The following is a 22,356-nucleotide window of genomic DNA, read 5'->3' as shown; positions in this document are numbered from 1 at the left end:
AAATGTTTGTAAATAGGTGAACTGCAGTAATTATTGTTGTACATTTTTTGAAAATGGTATAGCACTTACAGACTGGCTATATAACTTCATTTTGTACATTTTTCTATAATTGAAAATATAAACAGTAATTAAAAAATAAAAAGAAAATTCGGCATAATAAAAAACATATATGTTTATCAGTTAAATGTACTGGATACATACAATTTTTAAGGGAAGAAGCAAAAAAGGAAAGATGGCTGATATTTAAATGCAGATTGACTAACCAAAAACTAAACAACAAACAAATAAAAACATCATAAACCCCCTAGTTCACTATGACTATATCCATATGTTTGGGAGTACTGTCAATATGGAAGTGATTTTTCTGTTGTATTTGCATATGTTCTATTTCACTGGTAATTTACATGATGGCTTTTAAGGCCCTGGCAGACAGATGTTTTTTGGAAAAAAAGATTTAATAAAAATCACTGCTGAGACGCAATACACCTTATTTTTGGTCCTCCAATGTTCAAAAGAAGGGATATACTTCACTATAACATTTGCCTTACCACCCAAATGCCTCAACCTATACATATTTTTTTTTTAACATTTTAAACTTTTTAAACATTGGTTATATTGCCCACCTTGGTTATTGAAAGAATATTAACAAGACATCATTTTGGCAAATTAAATCTTAAACATGGCTTTTCAATAGGATTTAAAAGGTGACTATCCCTAGAGTTCCATGTTAAAACGTAGTTTTCAAAATCTTACAAGAGTAATGCTTAAAATATTGTACATAGTTAACCTAATTAAAATAATTAGCTTCAAAATGACAAGTTGATGAGCTAAGTAAAGCCTACACTATGTAACATTTGCTTGGAAACTTGATTTGTCAGTTATGCATAATAAAAATTCCAGTCATCAAGAAAATTACAAAATTTCTTTTATCATAACATGATTTCTTTTCACCCATCAACTTCTTTTATCTTACAATAGATAAATACCAACATGTTCTCATTTTTTTTACACTAAACCACACAGGATTGATGCATTTGGTTAGACTACCATTTCCATCGTTAAATTCTTTTTTTGTTTTTTGTTTTTTTAATATAACTTGGTAAAATTTCATCTCTTCTAGATTCCAAAAGTACCTACAAAACCCATGCAATTTTACCATTTTAATATACTATGGAATATCATACAAAGTAAGGCATTTCAGTGTCATGTATAACCAAGTTACTGTCAATCCAAAAATTTTTGCACATCAATAAAAAGATATCTAAGAACTTAGGAACAATATTCTTCTCACTACTGTATAAAAATAACCACAATTAATAGGTATCTTGTGAAATATTTACTCCATTGTCTCGTTTCCCGAAACTGTGACAAGCTGTAAAGGTATTTCACTGTTGGTAATAATATCCTGATTGCTGGTGCCAGATGTATTGACAGTTCCTATTCCTGAAACAGAACCTTGCTGAATATTTGCAAGGATAAGTGTTGTTCCTCCTGCAGTAATCAAAGTATCATCAGGTGTTGCTTCTACTGATGCCAGCACTGTACTGCTAGAGTGAATACCTTTTTTATTCTGATGTGTTTTAATGTGTTTGGCAAGGTGGTCACTTCTCATAAAGCGTTTTGAACATTCTGGACAGACAAATTTCTTCTCACCTGTCACAGAAGACAAGAAAAAAAAAATCAAACACATTTTCAGGAACATAAAAAATATCACATGTACACCAAAACCCGGTAAGTTACTGCCTTTAGGAGTCAGAATTCTAACATCATCTATGCTTAAGAAAAAAAAGCAATCAAATGTGATAAACTTGCGTGTTACCTTTCCAGGCACTCATACAAATCCTTTAAAAGAATTTATTTTGCTGTGTCTCACTGAGTTTGGGGAAATCTTTCATGAAAGCTAAAGCATCTCCTATCCTTAGGCTGCTAAGCTTCTCTGCAATTATGACAACAAGTAACTTTTAAGACGAGAACAAAACCTGCTAAATGATAGATAGCGAAGACTACATGAGCTCCTGTGGAATCACACTTAAGACTGACAGACAAAATCTTAAGGTAGTTCAGGTATGAAAGGACCTCTGGAGGTCTCTAGTCTGATCTCTTTCTAAGCAGTCAGTTACAAGGTCAGACCTGGTAGCTCAGGAATTTATCCAGTTAGGTCTTGAAAACCTTTAAGGATGGAGACTGCAGAAACTCTAGGCATCCTGTTCCAGTGTCATCACAGTCACATTTTCTGTTTACATCTGGTTTGAACCTCTCTTGTTTTAACTTATTCCTGTTGTCTCTCATCTTCTCACCAATGCTCCACCACGGAAAGACTGGGTTTATCTTTCTAATACTGTCTTTGCAGGTACCAGAAAGCTGCTATTAGAACTTCCCCTGCCCTTACTGTTCTCTTTACGCAGCTAAATAAGCCTGGGTCCTACAACCTCTCTACATAAGGCAAATGATCCCAGCTTCCTGATCATCCTGGTCTCCTCTAAGTCAACTCAATCCTGTTGATCAATGTCTTTCTTCTATCTGGAGCTAAAAATGAGATGCAATATTCTAGACGCAGTCTAACCAGTACTGAGAAGAAAAGGATAACCATTTCCCTAGAACCAGTGCCTCTGCTTCTGTTGATACAACCCTGGCCATCTTTGCTGCTGGCTCTTGCTCATGTTCTAGCTGTCTGTCAACACTCCCATGTACTTTACAATAGAGCTACTTTCCAACTAGCCAGTGCTTAGCCTGTGTTGCTGCAAGGGCTAATTCCATCCCAGGGGCAGTACATTCTGTTGATCCTTGCTGAATTTCGTAGGGTTCTTTCAGCCTGTTCCTTTCAGCCTCAGTCCCTCTGAATAGCAGCCTTGCCCTCAAACGCATTGACCAGTTGCCTCAGTTTGGTGTCATTGGCAAACCTAAGAAGAATGTGCTCAGTTGCCTCCTCCAGGTCAGTGATAAAGATGTTAAAAGAGGCCAAAGGGTAGATCCCTGCTGTACTCTAGTTTTTAGTGGTATGCAGGTACACTGGGAGACATTAACCATGCCCTCTCAGAGGGATTGTTCAGTAGACCTCTGTTTTCCTTAAACCCATCCAGCTGTCAATACAGACAGATTGTTAACACCTCAGCTTGGGTTCAAGCATCCAACATGTTTAACGAAAGCACACCATTAGGTAAGAAACATGAAATATTTGTCAGAGACATTGCAAACACAATTCTCTAAGCAATAGTAAATGTTGGTAAGCGTGTAAGTTACCTATTGTGCTTTCACTGGGTTTTTTTAATAGTCTAATTTTAAAATGTAGGCATCCTAGAGAATGCAACTATGGGTTCAGTTTATAGGAAAATAGGTAACAGGCAACAAACTGTTTCTTGAAAACATGGGAGATCTAGCCTAATTTCTGGTATTTGTTTTAGACAAAAGGACAGATATGAACCTTGAGTCCCTAATAGGTGATGTAACAATGAAACTAGAAAACACAGAATGATGCTCTTCCTTGACTTTGTGGCATCTAATCTCTTGGACATCTAGCCCTCTTTTTTTTGTTGTTTTTGTTTTAATGAGAGAGAGTTAAGTTCTAAGTTGGAACAACAACCTGAATCAAAGTATTCTGGCTAAGCCCTATTGTTCTGAATCAAATAAAAGGTAGCTGCTTTTCCTCCTCAGACCTATTAAAGTCAACAAAGGGTATTAGATGACTTTAGAAAAGTCACATGACATTAAACCCAATCCAATATGAAGAGATATTTTAAGAGAGTTCTCTTCAAAGGTATTTCTCCAAGCCCTTGTTAGTCAAATGCACCAGAATCAAAGAATGTAAACCTGTGTGTGTTCTTCGGTGCCGCTGAAGCTCATCGCTGCGAGTGAACCTTTTGCCACAAAACATCCAAGTACAAACAAATGGACGCTCTCCAGAATGCCAGCGGAGATGAGCTCTCAAATGTGACGTTTTCCCATATACTTTGCCACATCCTGGTATGTGGCAAATGTGTTGCTTCTTTTTTCCCAAGTTGGAGCCTCTGTTAATTAAAAGAAAAACAAAAGAGAGAGAAGTTATACATTCTGATACATTCTTCCTGAATATTGGTCACACATATAAGTGGGCTTACATATACCAGCAGATCTGCAAACAAACCTGAGCAGCTTCCCATTTTTGTTTCAAATACAATCAGAGTCCAGTACACTCACTAAGAAGCTGGAAAAAAATTCTATGCAGCTATCTCAATTCTGCAATAAGCTATAAATTCAACAACATGTGAAGTTTAAATGATAGAAGTGCAATCTTTAGCAGGCATACACGTATAAGAAGTTGGAAACACAGTCATTACAGCAGGTTGTACTACTTTGATGAAGCAGTGCCCATATTTTAAGTTTCTCTCAGTTTCAGCTTTTACCATACCAAAGAGAGCTTTGGCAAAGAAAAACACAAATAACTGCAGTTGCCAAAATGGAAACCAGAGATCTTTGCAACCGGGAAGAGAACAGATGGGACTTTTGGCATCTTGGGGAAACCTGAGAAGCAGTTTGGGGTTGGAGGACAAGCACACTAACCTGTATATTTCCACTAAAAGGAGTGGCAGGGAAACAGCTGATCTTGCTGATATTTATATTAATTCCTTGGTATTTCAGCAGGGTGGAGGGGTCAAAATGAACACAATTCACATATAGAATAATCCAGACTGTTTTAAGATACTACTTCACTGAAATGTTAGGGGATTTATTCAGGGGAAGCACCTAACAGAAAAATCTTTTTCCTTTTTTTTTATTTTTCCTTTTCTTTTTGAATAAAATCACAAGAGAGAGGTAAGAGCCTCTGAAGACCCAGAGAAAGAGAACTGTCAGATTGATTTTAGCCAATTTAAGTGTTTGCTGCTGCTGAAAGGGGCACTCTAGGGAACAGATACGGCTAACAATGCTGTTATCAATGCTGATACAAGGGAGGAGATTGGAAAATGCAGCCAAGCATCAGGCCACCTTACTCATTGGCAATGCTAACTTTGAACAGCTTGAATGGATGCTGAAACCACAATCTTGGGCACTACCATCCCCCATGACAGATTATACAATTCTCTGTTGCCACCCCAGGTCAAGTTTTTTTTGTCTTAAATCAGATGCTCAACTTCTGCTTAGCTATCCAGTGGCTGAAGCATTTGCCAGACAACTATTAGACATGGATTCTCACTCCTGTATTCAGAACAGCTCTGAGGGTTCAGTGTAAAATGTGCATACACTTTAAGGAGCTAGCACTTGGAGCAAGCATTTTAAACAGACACAGAAATGAACTCACTCTAAACACGCAAAACATCCAAAGAGAATTCCAACCTAAGCACCCTAAGATACTCCAGACACTGCAGAAAAGGAGATAAAAATCATATTAGGGCCTAGAAAATGTTTCTAAGAAATCTCAATATAGAGCAATCTTCATAGTGCTTCATTAGTCATTTTGTCTCAAAAGAAAAACTATCACTTTAACATACTAATTATTTGTCATGACAGTGTACATTTTCACTTCAGAATACGTTTTACAGAAGTAGAATTATGGAGTTCAGAAGGCTTTTGACCCTGCTGAGGGAGTGGCAGACTTGCATGAGCCTATGAATATGGTGACAGAAGAGATTATGGTTTGGAGGGATTTGCAGTTTTTTTGGTTGGTTTTGTTTGGATTATGTTTATGCCACCCCTCAGAGAAAGTTCACCTGCCTGTTTTATCCAGCTTGCTTATAAATTTCACACAAAATGTTACCTGGCATCTCCTTCCTCATCTGAAATACCCATTTTTGGTAACCTTCGCTACATCTAAATTGTCAGGTTCACACTTCTCCAAGACCTTCCCTGAAGTCAAGTTACAAAGCAAGATTAACTCTAATGTCTAACTTTGTACTATGTCTCCTACACAAAAGCTCAGTGTTCAGAAGTTTTGGACATTCAGCCAATTCTCAAAGTGTTTAGTAAAACATCCGTAGATTGCCCCCTTTCTTCTCTAATTTCTTTGCCTCTGCAGACGACTAGACCACAACACCAAACTCTGTAACAGTTCCAGTGGCATTCATCTGTCAGCCCAGAACATCAGCTCCATTGGCTCCAAGAAAGTAATTTTCTGCATTCTTCCTTTTGCCCCACTGCAACCAGTTCCATGGTTCTCAGGCTCTATGTTTACCTTCTTCTATTGATTCTGTTCTGGACAGCTCTTTTTTAGGTCCTCCTGCATGGTGTCTGAAAGCATCTAGCAATTGCAATGCAAGTAAAAGGAACACCCATGGCTCTTCTCCATTACACAGTCTTGGTAGCTGAAAGAATTCTCCACAGGATCTCGTTATCCTGTGTTTTTAATTGCTGCCCATCTCCATGTAACACTAAGAAATGCTCAGCCTGTGCTTATCATCATTTCTGCATTTGGAAGTATATTTCTGTATACAGAGTATTTTTTCTGTAGTCAATATTTCATCCTCATACCTTCTTCAAAGACCGTAAAGCATTTCCTTCCACAACAAATATTTTTGTAACTTTGTATGACACAGTACATAAACGTGACACAAAAGTCATGAAATCATATCAAAATTCCCTTCAAATAATTCCAAGATTCCTAAGTCAGTCATTTGAATTTGCTTCATTACATTTTTAGTCTAGACTGAAGGAACCAAAGGCTCAACTCATGGTCAGCTTACTGTGGTTAGGTGGTGTCACACATTTTTAAGAACTTCACTTAACTGGTGACAGAATTCTTCAGCAGACTCCAAAGTTCAAAGTAAGGGGAAGCCAGGGAATCACAGAATGAAATCTGCAAGACTACTGGGAATGAGTAACTAAGTGTATTTATTGCAGACAACCTCATGTAGGCACCTGCATGTGTGCACTAAAACTGACTGGACCGAAATTCTACCTGTATGCTTTGCAGCTGGGACAGTCTGGCACAACACCCTAACGTATCATGCTAAGAGGTCTTTCTTGTTGCACTGGCCAATAACCATCACCACAATAAAAGCATATGACTCAAGCCTACTCCTCCAATTAATAGTGAAGTATTTTCAGGGTACATTTTAGATATATAAAGACTGAAAAAGATGTTTCTCAGTAACTATGCTGAATGCAACAGTTTCAGCAGCAGACACATTCACCCACTAAGAAACTGGACTTCAGGAGGGACATCAAGTATTCAAAGAATAAAACATACACTTACTAGTTGTTCTAAGAATGTGTATTTTACAGTTATGTACCACAAGTGATACTCAAAAGCACTCTTCCTCTCCAGATCCAGACAATAGTAGTGTAATTCCAGATGTAATTGAGAGGAGGTTGAAATCTCCAGATGTAACTCAAAATGAAGGTGAACTTTCTGCCTAACTTCAGAAATTCTATGTTCTGTTTGGGATCAGAGTTATTCTCCCAGGTTCATCTCTCCCTCTCACTCTTTTTCCACCTGCTTATCCACCATTTACTATATGAGCTTAAGCCCATAAGGTCTTAATTCACGTACCTACTGCATCATCCTCTTCCTTTCTTACCTTGGCCCCTGTGCCTAGTTAAGGTAAAAGTGGTTTCCTGCTTCACAGGCCTTGTACAAACAGAAATCCTTTGAAGACTGCCATGCAGTCTAATTCTGTATTAAGAGTAAAAAAAAAAAACCAAGAAAAGCGAACGAGAAAAACCAGAAAGAACCCCTTAGGTCACCTTTGCAACCAAAAAACAGAAATTACAAGAAATGCCAAAATTAAGGCTATACAAAAGATGAAATTATGATGCAGTCTGTATATGTGAAGCCATGTACTACCTTTTCCTATCCCACTCAGTGCATAGGCAGGACAGTAGTTACTGAGTGAAATGCTATTCAGAGTTTTTTTGTACCCATCTAATGAGCTTTTCTTGTCTCACCAGTCACATGTTATTTAAGTACTAACTTAAATACAGAATTAATAATTTCCCCAGGTTTTTTTTTTCCTCATCATGGGCACTCAAACACAGTATCCAAGAAACTCCCAAACATTAATGAATTCATCATCTTGCAACATTCCTGTGTAGTGGACTTGAACCAGAACAATAATTTCCTACATCCAAACATGAGGTTGAAAGAGATTAAGGCCAAAATTAAGGCCAAATCAAAGACCCACCAGCCTTCAGGTGTCAAGTACTCTATTTCCTTAGCGTATTGCAGATGTTCACAATTCAGCTTAATTGCCTTCTTTACAGTAATGAACTCAGTGCTTCTGCAGTGGAAAAGGTGGGGTGAGTATACAAACACCTCCAAAACATCAGAACCCTTTTGCTGCAGTCCTGTATCTCATTCCCTAAATGCCTTTTGATTTCTGCAATAAGTGAAGCAGGCACCAATTATTACACAGCCCTGATTCACTCCCTGTGCATCATCCATTCTATCCACTGAATGGCACTGGGGTCATATGAAAAAGATCAGCATGCACTCATGTAATTAGAAACCAAATGATAATGCATATGCACAAGGGATTAAAGTTGCTTAGGGGATCTTAACTTCAGTATTTGCCAATTTCCAAGTTTTCAATTTTGCAACCTTAACATCACTTTAAGAATTATGAAGCCAATATCCTCTTATCTGAATCTCCACAAGTCATCAGCAGAGTTGAAAGAAATCAAACTTCAGAATTACAGCACTAGAGACAAACAAGTAACTCTAGCAGCTATGAAATATGACCATCGTGTCAGAGGAAGAGGGAAACTATTCCTCCAAGTGGACTTACTCCTTTTTGCTAGATTCTGAAGGAATTCCACATTCTGGTGGAAAGTTGCTCTAGCAACTTTAAGACCTTTCACTCTTTTTGTTTCCTCACCATTGTCTCCTTCATTATCCTCTTTCTATTCCAGTTCAAATTCTTCTCACATCCCAACTTCCTGTCCTACTTCTACTCACTTTGTACATTTGTTGTGTCCAGTCCTTCCTTTACAGTGGATTTCAGATTCTCACTTGTCTGAACTCTATTCTAGCTCTTATCTCAACTCCTTCCCAAATTCCCATATCTGAATTTCAGTCAGACTACAGCCTTCTCCAGACTTCACCAAAACCATCTCTCAGATTCTCTCAGAAAGATTCTGTCTTGGTCTTTGACTTTAAAATACACTGTTACAGCAATTCACCTGAGGAGGAAGAGAACTTTAAAGATGTCTCTAAATTAAAGCCACTGTAGTCTGGAATAGAGCACAAAGAAGATGGGCCACGTGAAATCTCTGTTTCCTAGAAGTATGGGCAATGCGAATCACATTTTCAGAATTTTCTCCCAGACTGAAGCAAATCTCAGCCCATAGTATACTTTGGGCAGTACTCCATGGCAGGTTCAGGGTTCACTAAGAACCTAGAAACGTCTGTGCCAGATTTCAGTGAACTACGCACAGGAATTAAACAAGAGGAAGCGGATGGACAAAGATGCTGCATAATCTTAACTGCAGATATTATCAGTAGCTTTATTTGTGATATAAACTTATCAAAGTAGTTTTGTTTTAAACACTTAGTACCACTGCCCAACATACTACCTCTGTGTTTGCACAGAGGGTCTAGAATATACAGTAAAAAACCACAATAGACTTGACAAGAGACACATTCAGTCAGTGTTATCAAAACTCTCAGAGCCACAGGACACTGACAGGTTATTTAAAGAGAACTCAGTAATTTATACTATAGTTTTCACATAAAGATTTCCATTTTAAAGAAGAATCTATTATCAAAATGGACAAATTTGCATGTACTGGAAAGAAGCCCCTGCACAGTTGTATCAAGCACAAACACACCTAAGTATTTTCACTTGTAAAAGGCAGCCTATTATCTTCTCATATACATAGTCAAGATGTTTAAAATTAAGTGTAGAACAGAATATAATCTTTAAAACAGCAAAACGCTGAAAGACATTTCATGGGCTGTTGAATAATAAAATATGGCTTTTTATGCAGCCCTGAAGTTTTGTAAGAATTGGAACTTAGAACCTCTTTGCTAGCCCCACCTCCACTAACTTGGAAACAGTTAACTAACTTTGAAAACAGTTCAAAATTTGGTAATTAGTTATTACACAAACCTTGTTTTTCTTAATAAGAAAACTAGGATAACAGTATTTTTATAACATTCTTAAGAAATCAATTTCTTTTCCCAAACTTTGGGGGGAAAAAATGCTCAGTCAGTGAGGAAATGCAGGAACACAGGATTTAATCAAGTTCTTGACATATGACAGGGAGCCAATCATAGATGTGCAGACTCCAAAATACTTCATTTTTCTATTATTTAAGGCAATATTCTATCCCACTCATTTGTACTAGGTAGCATCTATCTCCAGACTTTTTCCAATGAATCTCAATGAAGTAACTGAGAGAGGATGGCATAATCTGCCCATCCATCTGCCAACCCAGAAATAAAGGTGTCAGTCCTTTATTCCATAAGCTCCTTTGCCTATTCCTCTAGTTTTCTCTCACCACTGAAAACTGCTGCTAAGTAAGGCTCCTTTGCTCCTCACTCATTACTGTTTTCATCATCATATGCATTACTTAACAGTGAACATTACGTACCTTCCACCACCTTCTTTGCAGTTGGGACATGTGCACGCTACTCGTCGCAGTCTTTTTCCCTCTTGATGTGGTTGGTCCCCTTCCTCATCTACCACTTGTACTCTCAAATGTGTTAGATCATTGGTATTCAGTGTAGAATCACCACTAAGCTGCCACTCTTCTGGATCAGGCTCCTCTTCTTTAATCCTAATATCTGACAAAAAGAACAAACTCAAATCCATAAGTAGTCCATTAAATAGAGAGACAAAAACCATAATGATCAAAACCTTTTACTGCTGAGAGCAACATGTCAGTCAAAATTCAACTTCCTTTAGTGCATATTGACATTTTTTCTGTCCCCTTGTAACCTGTAATGTATTAAAAAAGTTTATCTTACTATATATTTAAAAGTTGAAGACAAGACATAACAAAGTATTCAAGTTCGAACTGTTCTTGGTAGGGAATGCTGTCACCTGGAGGATATCACTTGCTGGAAACTTGGGAAAAACAGAGGAACGGGAGGTTGGACACAGGTTGAAAAAAATGTAAACAAATGTTTCAAATGATCCAAAATAGCCATGTATGTTTGCACATGAAAACTCAGTATGACATGACACAGCCTTTCTCAATGATCATCAGAAGTTTTCAGTATGCAGTGATACATAAAACCACATGAGAAACCAAATAAAAGGGTTTGACCTAAGAGAGATCAAGCTATCTAAAGAACATTCTAAAAAAGCATGCCTTTGCTCCACTTTGCTCTTCTCACCTCAAACATTTGCCTTTTCCACTATACACGGAGAAGAAAATATTTAAGGAAGAAAGCTATTCAGCATTAGAGACAATAAGCAACACAAACCACTTAAACATATTGATGAGCTAGTAGTCCGAACAGGTCTTTGCAGTTTCATGGATTTATCCTAATATGATAGGCATCTGCAAGCATGTATACCCTCTCCCTGCAGATCATTCATTCAACCTAATTCAAGAAGTAATTACAGCATTATAGGACACTGTGAAACAACAACTATTTTAACATATGTACATTTTAATAGGAACTTTTTCCTCTCAAACACTATCCTGGATTTCCAATGAGCTGAAAGTCTGTATTTAAAAAAAAAAAAAAGAAGATGACAGTTTCCATAAATCATCTTAGAAAACTGAACCCCAGCACCTTCTTTGGCTTAGCAGAGTAGTTAGTTTGGGGTTTTCTTTGAGTTTGTTTTTTTTTTTTCCAGGAAAAATTATTAACTGCTAGTACAAACTAATAAGGAAGCCGTAATTTTTTAATTATTATTTTTTTTCTTTTATTGAAGCTTCAAACTAAAAGCTGTGTGTCTTCCTGGATGTATTTAAGAGACTGCTGTCTCTGCAGAACAAACTTGGTTATCACATAGATTTTCATCCTCACTCAAATTCCACTGAAATTCCACTCAAACCCTGAAGCTTTAACTGAGCACTGTAGCCACTCTAAATTCTTTCTGGGAGCCAGTGATCAGACATTGTCATAATGAAGATAAAGCTGCACAGACTGCATGATAAAACACAAGAAAAACCATTATGGTCAGATCAGAAACAGCATCTCTGTCCCAGCAGAGATCAGGAAAGAAATTAATGATAAGACATGTAAAGAGAAGCAGTTATCTGGACTACGTTCCAAATCATCTCCAGCATTCATTTGTTTAGAGACAAAGAATGTAGCAACACACAAAAATACGCTTGGTGCTAATAAAGTCTCACTCCAGTCTTTCCAAACACCAGTTTGCCTTCCTTTTACTTGCAGACATAAAACCATTTGTGTGCTGTAAACTACAACACTGATATAACTAAAGTTAAAATAATTCTCTACGAAACCACTGCATTAGGAAAAGAATTGCAGGTCAGAAACAGGGAAGTCTAGAACAGTTATCTGGCTTAGCTGTAAAAGCCAATGCAAAAGTTCACATGAGTATGACAGGTGCTGATCTGTGAGAATCCAGGAGCTAGCATGCTCACTTATTTTGACTCTACACAGGTGGTAACATCCAGCAGAACTACTGCGGTTAGCCTGTCCAAACACCTGCACACTGAGCTTCACTGTTGCCGTAAGAAGTTCACAACAGCAGACAGGAACAAAATAAGTATCTCTCATGTGAAGACCTACAAAACCTCTGTGGTGCCTTCCAGTCCTCTGCAATAGCCACCAAACTATCTTCCCTACTAAATTAGCTCCTTTACTGAGACTAACCTATGAAATAATGTTATTATCTGTAACAACTTCTATATATATGTAATACATAAAATTCATTCTACACAAGCAAATATTAAAACACTACACAAGATAAAAACAATTTATAGAATTGATCTTTCAAATTGGATACTATTAAATATACTAATACATTCACTTACAGAAACTTCAGAAAAAGGCAAAAGCCTGATGTACTCATTCAACAGGGTACCTAATAGGAATTTAGATATAGCAAAACAGCAAGGCTGCCAGGACAGGACAATTCAAGCCCCCAAGTAGCTCTTTAGGACTGGGCATGTTATGCACCACACTCAAAACTTTTCTATCAAGCATTCCACAAAATGTACATTATATAAATTCTGTTTTTATTTAAAGTAAGAATTAAAATAATGCTAATAAAATAAAGCACTGTATTAAGAAGATAATTTATTATTTAACTAATATTAGACACCGGCATATGGTGAGTTTGTAAAGTCAGCAGCTGAATCCAGTTAGTACCTCAGACCCATACCTCAAGAGACAGCTACATGTCCTAGCAAAGATGAATGGATTAAATTAGGGTATGGATCTGTGCTTCCAAAACCTAACTCCACTACTGACATAAACACTCCATATAGCATATTTCTGCTGTTACACTGACACCTCAAAGTCACACTCTAGTAACAAAGGTACAGCTCACAATAGAAAAGTCCAGAAGGTCTATTACTGTGCATCAGTATCCAGGGTTTGTATCTTTATCTCCAGCAATGTCTGTCCACTCCACAAACTTGCATCATGATTTCCTTTCACTTTTTTCATCAGTATATCTCTGCTCCCAGTTCATCCCAAACACCACCATTTTTGCAGCAATAAAAAGGCTCATAAGTTTTATAATTGTGCAGACATAAATTAGAAAACTATTTGGACAAAATAAGAGCAATACCGGAGTAAATAACAATTTGCATAGACATACAATAGTTTATAGTATTATTTTTAAAAATGCAAACCTGAAATGAGGTCAAAGTAACACTATGTGTGTAATCTTGTGCTGTGTTTCCTGGTTATCTTGGTAAAGTAGAAAGTGTAGCTATTGCTTTAGGTATTCCTCAGAAGGCCCATCTTCTACTCCAGCCACACAGAAAAGTATAATGTAAACTGGCCATTTACAGACAGGACTTTTTAATACTTAAGTAGATTACAGTTTAAGTAAAACAAAATTAAAAGATGTATGTTCATCTGGCCTCCCCAGGATGTAGTACAGCAGAGTGTCGTGAATTTGATTGCCTGATCAAGGTCCTGAGAACCAGTAAGTCTGTTGTCCTCCAAGAAGGTTTCGTGTTATTGCAATTGATAAGGGAAAATTCCATCGCTATTTTGGGGGGAAAAAGGTGGTGCCACTGTAATTTAAATAACAGGAAGAAAACAAAGGAGTAAAAGGGACAAGCCATGGAGAAGAGCAACAGATAAGAGTCTTCCCATGCAATGGAACTGGAGATTATGCAAATTCATATAGACAGCAATGACTCCACATTTCTCAGTTCCTCTGGATGTGCTCTGTTCTATTTCAGTCTCGACAGAATACTACACTTTACGCATACTCCGCAAAAAATGGCATAAACAATTACATAATCCCTAAAGCCATGAAAAGCTGATGCAAACACTGGTAAATTAGAAGCAACTTTTGTTTTCTACCAGTTAAACACAGACTAAATGAAGGTTCCATTTTCTTTACTACTATTTTATTTCCGTGCTTTCAAATTTCTATATACCATTACTTCTTAATTAAGTTCAAAACCTATTACTAGATAAGTATGAAGGGGAAATGCAGACAAAGGCACTGTTTCAAATTGCCTACAGATGCTGAAAACCAGTTATTCTGTTTAAGTTCTTTTTGATATTTAGTGAACCAGAATTGTTTTAGGTTTTGTTTTCCTCTAAAGAATAGAAACTGGAATCTTGGTGTACAATTTTGTTCCAAAGATAGTATTTCATAGTCAAAAAAAGTCCAAAGCTGGTTACAATATGGAGCACATTTAAATGTATTTGGCAAATAAAAAACAGTAACTAAAGCACTTCAGAGAATAGCTAAACTGACAGGATGAAATTATGCAGATGTAAATGCAGCTCAAATTACTCACGAGTACATTTCAACTACAACCTAGAGTGCTGCTCACTGACACAGCCAGGTCATGTATCTGCTTCACCATGTATCAGCTGAATGCATCAATTAAGCTTTGCGTTCTATCTTGGTCTGTTTCAACTAGGTCTCTAAGAAAACGCTGTTTCTTTCATCCCTGAGAAAAGTTACTAGTTTACCCAACAGTAGTCATGGAAACCAGGATAAACCAAGGGAGGAGGATGCAGTGGAAAAACGCTTCAAAGGTCATGCCATTCACCTGCCTCTGCAGAATGTCACATAAAGGCACTCTAACTAAGCATTAACTGCAACTGTCTTGAAACTGCAGGCTTCCAGTTTAGCTGCTTTTCGTAGATGCTGAAAGCCACCCTGCCTTTTAACTCAGCTAAGCTTTACAAGTTCCTCACCTGAAAAGATGAAGTACAGTGCTTCAGCTGAAAGATTTGCAGCACCACTGCACATACCTTCACACACTAATTTCCTCACAGCATCACAAATTGACTGCAGTTTCATTGTCTTGCAATCAGTCACGCCTATTCATTCAGCTTTCCCTCCCCACCCCTCCCAAGAAAACACACCTCCTTTACATCTTCTCTTGTAAATTTTATTTTATTTTTTTTTTCTACATTGCAACCCCCATTCCCCCAGTATCTGAACTACTCTCGCCTTAATCTCTGGATGCAAGTGAGCTTTGATAAAGATGTTCAAAGGTCTTAGACACTATTCTTGTCCATTCCCATCTAAATGTATCCCTGCCCATAGTAAGAGGATTGGTAGATAATTTTTAACGTCCTCTCCAAGCAAAATCATTCTATGACTCTGTGATAAACCACACTTCCTAAACTAAACTATCTGCATATTCTCATTGACCTTAAAGGTCTTTCGAACTTAAATGATCCAATTATTTTAAATTAAAACTCTCCCTACCAGCTGACCAGATGTGCAAATCTTTCAGAGAGGAACCTCAACAAGGTTAATGATTCTTATTCTGATTTGCCAAAAAAAAAAAAGGTGTGAATTTAGGCATTTTTATTATGTCATAAATTACAAGGCAATAAAGCACCATCTTGAAATACCTGTGAACTCTATCTTCAGAAGATAGACTGTCATCTAGTTTCAATAGCTCTAAATGAGATTTTAAGTTTCTGAGGAAAATAACTGTGGTGTATAAACCAAAGAGCAAGATCTCAGTACTAAATATTTAAGCAGTACCAATAAATTTATTAAAAATAGAGCTACAGATATTTTTTCTTGAAAAAAATGCTACATACTGTATTTACAAGTGATCCTATGCATTTCTGTGAGCCAATTATTTTAAAATTTGAATCGCAAAAATATCTAAGCCAGTGCTACCACAACACATATTATGCATCAAAGAACAGTTACTTACCCTACAGTAACTGCAGTTCTTTGAGATGTGTTGTCTACAGATTCTCAAGATTTTGGATTCTTACGGACAGTAATGCCTGCTGCAGCATGCCCTTAATTTTTCCTTTTTTTCCCATAGTTGAAAATATAAGAGGGGACAACTAGAAAGGGGGAAGAAGAGTTAATCATGCTCAATATAGAAGAAGCCAGGCACTGCAGAAATAGGCAAGGAAAGCAGGTGAACACAGAATTCTGTGACCAGCAGGGTTAAGTATTCTTACATAAAAGAGTATGAGACTGCTGCTAGGGTCAAACAACAGAACTGTCAGCAGTAATTCAGGAAGGCAGAACTGTTCAACAAGTATTTTTGTTCCATATTACAGTAAAAGCCAAATAATGGTCCTATCACCAGATGAGAATGAAAAGCTTTCCACTGACAGTAAAGTAATGAAGATGTGAAAACAGCTATTGAAATGAACACTTAATAAATCAACAGATTAGGATAATTTTCATTCCATAATTTTAGAAGAAGGCTAAAGAGCTCTCTGCAGTTTAATGCTGCAAGCTTTTGACCATGTGAATGCTCCAGTGGATTAGGAAAAAAGCTACAACTGTATTAATACTGAAAAAAGGGTAAACAAAGACTCAAAGACGTAGAGAAAGAATCAATGTCAGTCTAAAATGGGATGATGGGAACAATTAGATTCAGAAATACTTTTGTGTATCAATGACGACACCATTGTTTATGGAATACATTTGAGAGTTCTGCACAGCAAGTGACTTAATAGGATACAGTAAAACACACTGATTAAGAAAAATGAAGTACAAAGCATACATGGAATACATGGATTCAAAACTGGCATGATGTTTAAATGCAGCCTGAGAAGTATCATTTCTGCATGATAAATAATGAGGACGTGTCACTGACAATGTGTATTTTTTCCCTTTTCTCCTTAAAAATTACTAACTTACAAAAAAAAAAAAAATGTCTTCTACAGGGAGTGAAAGACAACTCATCCACCATACAGCCTGATCTTCAAGGGCACAATCACAACCAGGATCCTGGTGAGCATTCCTAGCATTATAAAAAGACTGCCATTGTCCTTGATAGAAACTTCTGATGCCTTTTACGAGCCAGATGCACTGACAAGTTAGCTTGAGAGATCAGAACCAATGTATGTGATTCTGCCAGGAGGTTCAGAAAGCAAGAAAACTGCACAGAACCTGAAATGACAGACCTAAAGTGCTGAGACTGCAAAAAGACTTAAGATGAGTTTCTAGGCCTTCTTCTTAAGCTGAAGCAGTACTAGAAATAAAATCCCTTGCCTCTTACTTCATGGATACTTGCCATACATCCCCACAGGTGTATGAGTTCTCCTTTTGCTTCAGGAGTACCTTGTAAAAAGGGTATTTGAAAAATGAAAAAGGAATAAGTACCTGAAATTGGGTAATATATACTTTTGTGAACATCCAAATGGTATCTGAGCCTACAGTAACTCAAGCTAACCTCCCTAAGCTTGAGAATCTAAGTTGCATCACAGGACAGAATATTCACTTAAGAGTAACATGCATACAACAAAGTTTGAACTCATCAGCATGGGCTGTAAAAAAATTAGATTGAGTTGTTTTGAAAAAGAACAGAAAAGCACACAAAATACAGAGAGAGAGAGAGAATGAGACAATTCCATTTTTTCAAGAATCTGAAGAGAATTCTATTCCACAGTAGTAGACACTACATTAAAAAAAAAAATCAACTTACTAAAATTATGCAAACTTTCTTACATTTGCAGTGACATCTATTACTATATACTGATTTAAGCAAGACAATGAAACACATACAAGCATTTCAATTTCACAATATGCAAACTAAATGCCTCAAGTATAAATAGCCCAAAAGAGATGTTGTTATTTACTTAATGCCATTGGTTCAGTTTACTTCACACATTTCATAAAACTTTTTAATAATCATATTCAATTTCGTGATAACACCATGCCTTTCTCTCAAAAGGTTGGCACAGATATGTCTTAGAAAGAAAAACTGGATAACTGAGAGTAAAAACTGGAACTTAGATAAAAATTGTGTAGTACTGAAAACACTCAAAATTTTCTATGAAGTTCTGGATGCCAGAAGAAAGCTATGCTTTAAGCAGCATTCTGCATTGCTTCACCAGCAGCATTAAAACAATGAAGCAACCATCCCTGCAATTAAAACTGTAAACACTCCATTTTTAGTTTTGTTTGTTTAGACTGTTTTACCTAACAGATGTTAGACCACAGCTTCACAAGATACCAGCAGATCAAAGTTAAGCTGCCACTTTGGCAACTATTTACTTTGAAAATCGTCAGCCAATTTTTGGTCCAAATTTTACTAAATTACTTTAGCATGATGTTCTGGGAAGAGTGGAATGAAGTCCCCACCACAAATAGCCAACCATTCCCATTCTCTACCAACTGGTATAAGTTGATCAACAGGCATGACTGTAAGCTTCAATGACAGCAGGCAGATGAGTCCATTAAGTAGCTGGGTATACTCCTATTAGAGGAGGAGCTTGAAAGAAACATGCACAAATAAGGACCTCAGCTTTGCAGTGGCACTTTGAGTCAACACTTGAACAGAAATCCCTTTGACTTTATTCCAGCTGTAAACCAATCTGGAAAGCCCTTTTTAAAAATTTTAAATTAATCTTTCAGCTGAGTGTGTCTGGGTTGATAAGCAGTAAAGTCCCTTCTCCAGTTAGCGTTACATTCTTTCAGGTCACTCGCTACTTTCTTCAGATGCTACTGGAATACCAAAAGAATTAGGAAAAAAAAAGTATCCAGCATTTTATTAAAAGTTAAGCAACCTAGATAAGACTTGGCAAAATTGCCCTTTTTTCAGGAAATAATTAAAAATATCATTTACTACATTAATAAATTAGCGAAGACACTATTACAATCAGGTTTTGATTAACACTGTTAAGTCTCCTTTGTCTGGACAACAGCTTTAGGGGAGGAAAAATTCGGTAATTAAAAATTTCTTTCACATTAACAAAAATTTACAGGACAAAACCATGAAAAACAAGTTGGCACATTTCAGTACCCTGTATTTTTCCAAAAAGGAATGCTACTTTACATGAAATGTTTGAAGAAGAAATCTATACACATAGTAAGAATAAACACCTTTCTTGAGCAGGTGTGCTGCTAAAGAGTAAGGTGAACTGTGTGCCTAACAGCTTTTTGTTACACACAATGCAGTATTTTATTACAAAGCGTCACAAAAGCAGTACACTACTAGACAGCTTTCTCATGTTTAACTTCCTCTAAGACCAGATGACTGAAGCCAGAACACAGGTGACAAAGACATCTCTTTGCCAGTGTTTAACACCAAGATACTATTTAGTATAGATTTCTGGTTTGAAAAGCACTGCTGAAGTTTCAGCTGTGACCAGCCAACACCCTTCCCTTCTCCCACTGCTAGGCAATGCTAAGCACAATGAGGAGGAACATGAGCTCTCACAAATACTCTTAAGATATAACAAGTTCACCCAAGACTTTTCAGAACAAATTCAGTGCCATGAAGACCTCTGCATATGTATGCCTCAAACCAGACATTTTGGTAGGAGCAGCATCACTGGACATTTTTCAAAGAAAAACGTACATTTACTGGACAATGCTATTAGCTCTGTATTAGGGTTGTGATGACTTTCCATTATATAAACCAAATGTGAGACCTAGGTAAAGACATCTTCTTCTATGACACACTGATGAGAAAAGAAAATATGTCCTCTGTTGCTTACCCAGGAATGCTTGGAAGAACACCTCCCAACACAATGGGCTGTAACGACCAAATTCTAAAACCTAACCCAGTTAGGTTTTCATAGCTACATCACTCACAGAACAATCTATGTTATTTCCCCTTCAGATAATTACCAACCATCTCTGACCCAAGACTGGCAACATGGTCTTTTTATTTTTGCCACAGGTGGAAAAGTTTTGCTAAATGAAAACAAAACACAGCCCAACTGCATTTATGGAAAGAAGTGTCATCCAGGCTAGGGGGAGAGAAAATACAAGGAAACTCTTCTTATTTTACTTCCAAGTTTGTTGGTAATCGGCAGAAAAGGGGAATCAGGTAGCCTCTTACTCTTTAGCTTCAACTTCTGTCATTCTGCTGTCCCTCCCACAGACCTTCCTCTTGCAGTTTAAAACTAAACTGGATTTCCTCATCTGCAGATCAGAAGAGCAATAATTTTTGACTGCAAACATTTTCTACATAATTTCTTTATCTGTTTTAATTGCATATTCATTCTTTGACTTGAAGAAAGGGTACCACACTATCTTGTAAGGAGTTAAGAAGGGGAGGACCATCACTGAAAAAGTATTAACTCAGACAGCTTTGATACAGACGAAATACCAGATACATATGGAAAAGACAATGAAGGTGAAGTCTAGACGATTCAGTTTGATTCCGTTAGTTAGAACAGTGTCACACTGATCATTACTTTAGAAAAGTGAGTTTCTAGTAACATATAGGAGGGACCAATTAAATTCTCCCCAAATTTAGGGAATTTTTAGTTTTAGTCAGTTTTAGTACTTTCCAGTCCATTTACTGACAGTAGGAAAAATGTCACTATGAATCTCCACCTGATCTTTAATATAACCAGGTGTTTATGCCTATTCACTTCAGGCAATAGTTTCTGCTATTCCTCTGCTGCTTCTGACTATTTAATCACACTTCATATATCCCATTTACTGTCTTTTTTTTCCATGAAGAATTCCTCACAGGAAAATATGCTTACAGAATGTTTGGTGGAACTCCCTTACATTTTATTATGAACTACCATTAGGACACTCTCAAGGACCGTCAACAAAAAAAATGATTATATACAGCAGGCAACTTCTTTTTTCATCTGTTTTTTTCTTTCGGTTCTACTCTCCTTTTCCATCTTTCTTCTAAAGTTTCTGCTGTTACTCTAAAAGCAGTTACATTAGCTACATGAACCTATACCAAATATAAATCTCAGAAATAAAGTTCTCATCCTCCTTGTATTTCCTATTAACCACAGAGCCCTTTCTCCAAGAGTTAGATTCTGACAAGTGAGTTTAGCTGTATTATCATACAAAATAAGCACTTTTTGTTACCAATTATCTATGCTTCATGTCTTCACAGTTAACAAGGTGTCATGAAAACAAACCAAGACTCTGTGACCACTAGAAATAGAATATTTTAAAACCAAGATTACACAGCAGAGCAAGTGCTCTGTTGCTGTTGCCTACAAACCAAGGAAGAGCTTATCTAGTTCTGGAACTTTGCCTTGGGAAGTCCACAATATAGAAGTCACTTCCAATGAAAATTAACTAGAAACTTATGCATAAAATACAAAACATGTATGTTTTATTTAAACATTTATGCTTTGCTATCTTAATGAACCAGAGCCTTGGATTACATGATTATAGTAAACCACCAATTTCCAAACTACCCTGTACACATTTCCCTCCCAGATTACCTCTAGTGTTCACTCTGCTCCTCATCACTAGCCTGGGTACAACCCCTCAATGATGAGATTAAATGATTTCTGACACAGCAAAATGTCTTGAACCTCAGTCATCTCTTTTAGGTAGCTATGCCCTGCAATTTAGAATACATTGTATCAAGTTTATCAAAAATAAACAGGCATGTTTATTTCTTTCACATTAAGAAACACCTATTTTAAGAAAACAGCCTTTCTTCTCTGCTTACAGAGGCAAAACACACTGTGAAGTTTATCATTCACAATTTCACATTCTGAAACATAATGCAAATACTAGTACAGGAAATTCACATATATTCTTAAGCACAGCCTCAATTTTGGTTTTACATGCTTGCTTCACTTCCGCTCACACGGGTTTTGTACATCACAGTTACACTGATATTAAATCAGTAGGAAATGAATTGAACAAAAAAGCAGATGAATAACAGCACCTCAGGGGGAAAAAAATTCTATCCACAAATACATTTGGACTTCCCATGAAAACAGTATCTATTCAGGGCTAGGAAGAACAAGGTGTGCTAATGATACTGCTCTCTTAGAAGAGTGGTAGTTTATTTTCCCTTTCTCAATTTAGTATGCAGATGATCTGCATGGCAAGACTTACAATCATCAATTTTGTATTAGAAGTGTTGTTGACTATGACCATTTTGGAGTTC

At 36.9% G+C, this 22,356-nt stretch overlaps 1 protein-coding gene across 1 annotated transcript in view; it reads right to left on the bottom strand.

Annotated features, from left to right (window-relative positions):
* Positions 1 to 298: 298 nt before the first annotated feature.
* The window catches only part of SP3 (Sp3 transcription factor), a 34,060-nt gene continuing 12,002 nt past the window's right edge, over positions 299 to 22,356 (bottom strand). Inside the window, exons 5-7 of the mRNA XM_054381220.1 lie at positions 10,501 to 10,693; positions 3,808 to 4,004; positions 299 to 1,653 (exon numbers count right to left, since the gene is read on the bottom strand). Coding sequence (XP_054237195.1) covers positions 1,337 to 1,653; positions 3,808 to 4,004; positions 10,501 to 10,693 — 707 coding nt within the window. The 3' untranslated portion in view covers positions 299 to 1,336. The remainder of the gene's footprint in view (positions 1,654 to 3,807; positions 4,005 to 10,500; positions 10,694 to 22,356) is intronic.

Source organism: Indicator indicator, chromosome 5, assembly GCF_027791375.1.
Source record: "Indicator indicator isolate 239-I01 chromosome 5, UM_Iind_1.1, whole genome shotgun sequence".
In the NCBI taxonomy this organism is placed as follows: Eukaryota; Metazoa; Chordata; class Aves; order Piciformes; family Indicatoridae; genus Indicator; species Indicator indicator.
The sequence above is the reverse complement of the archived record's forward strand: the minus strand, read 5'-3'. Positions and strand labels throughout refer to the sequence as shown.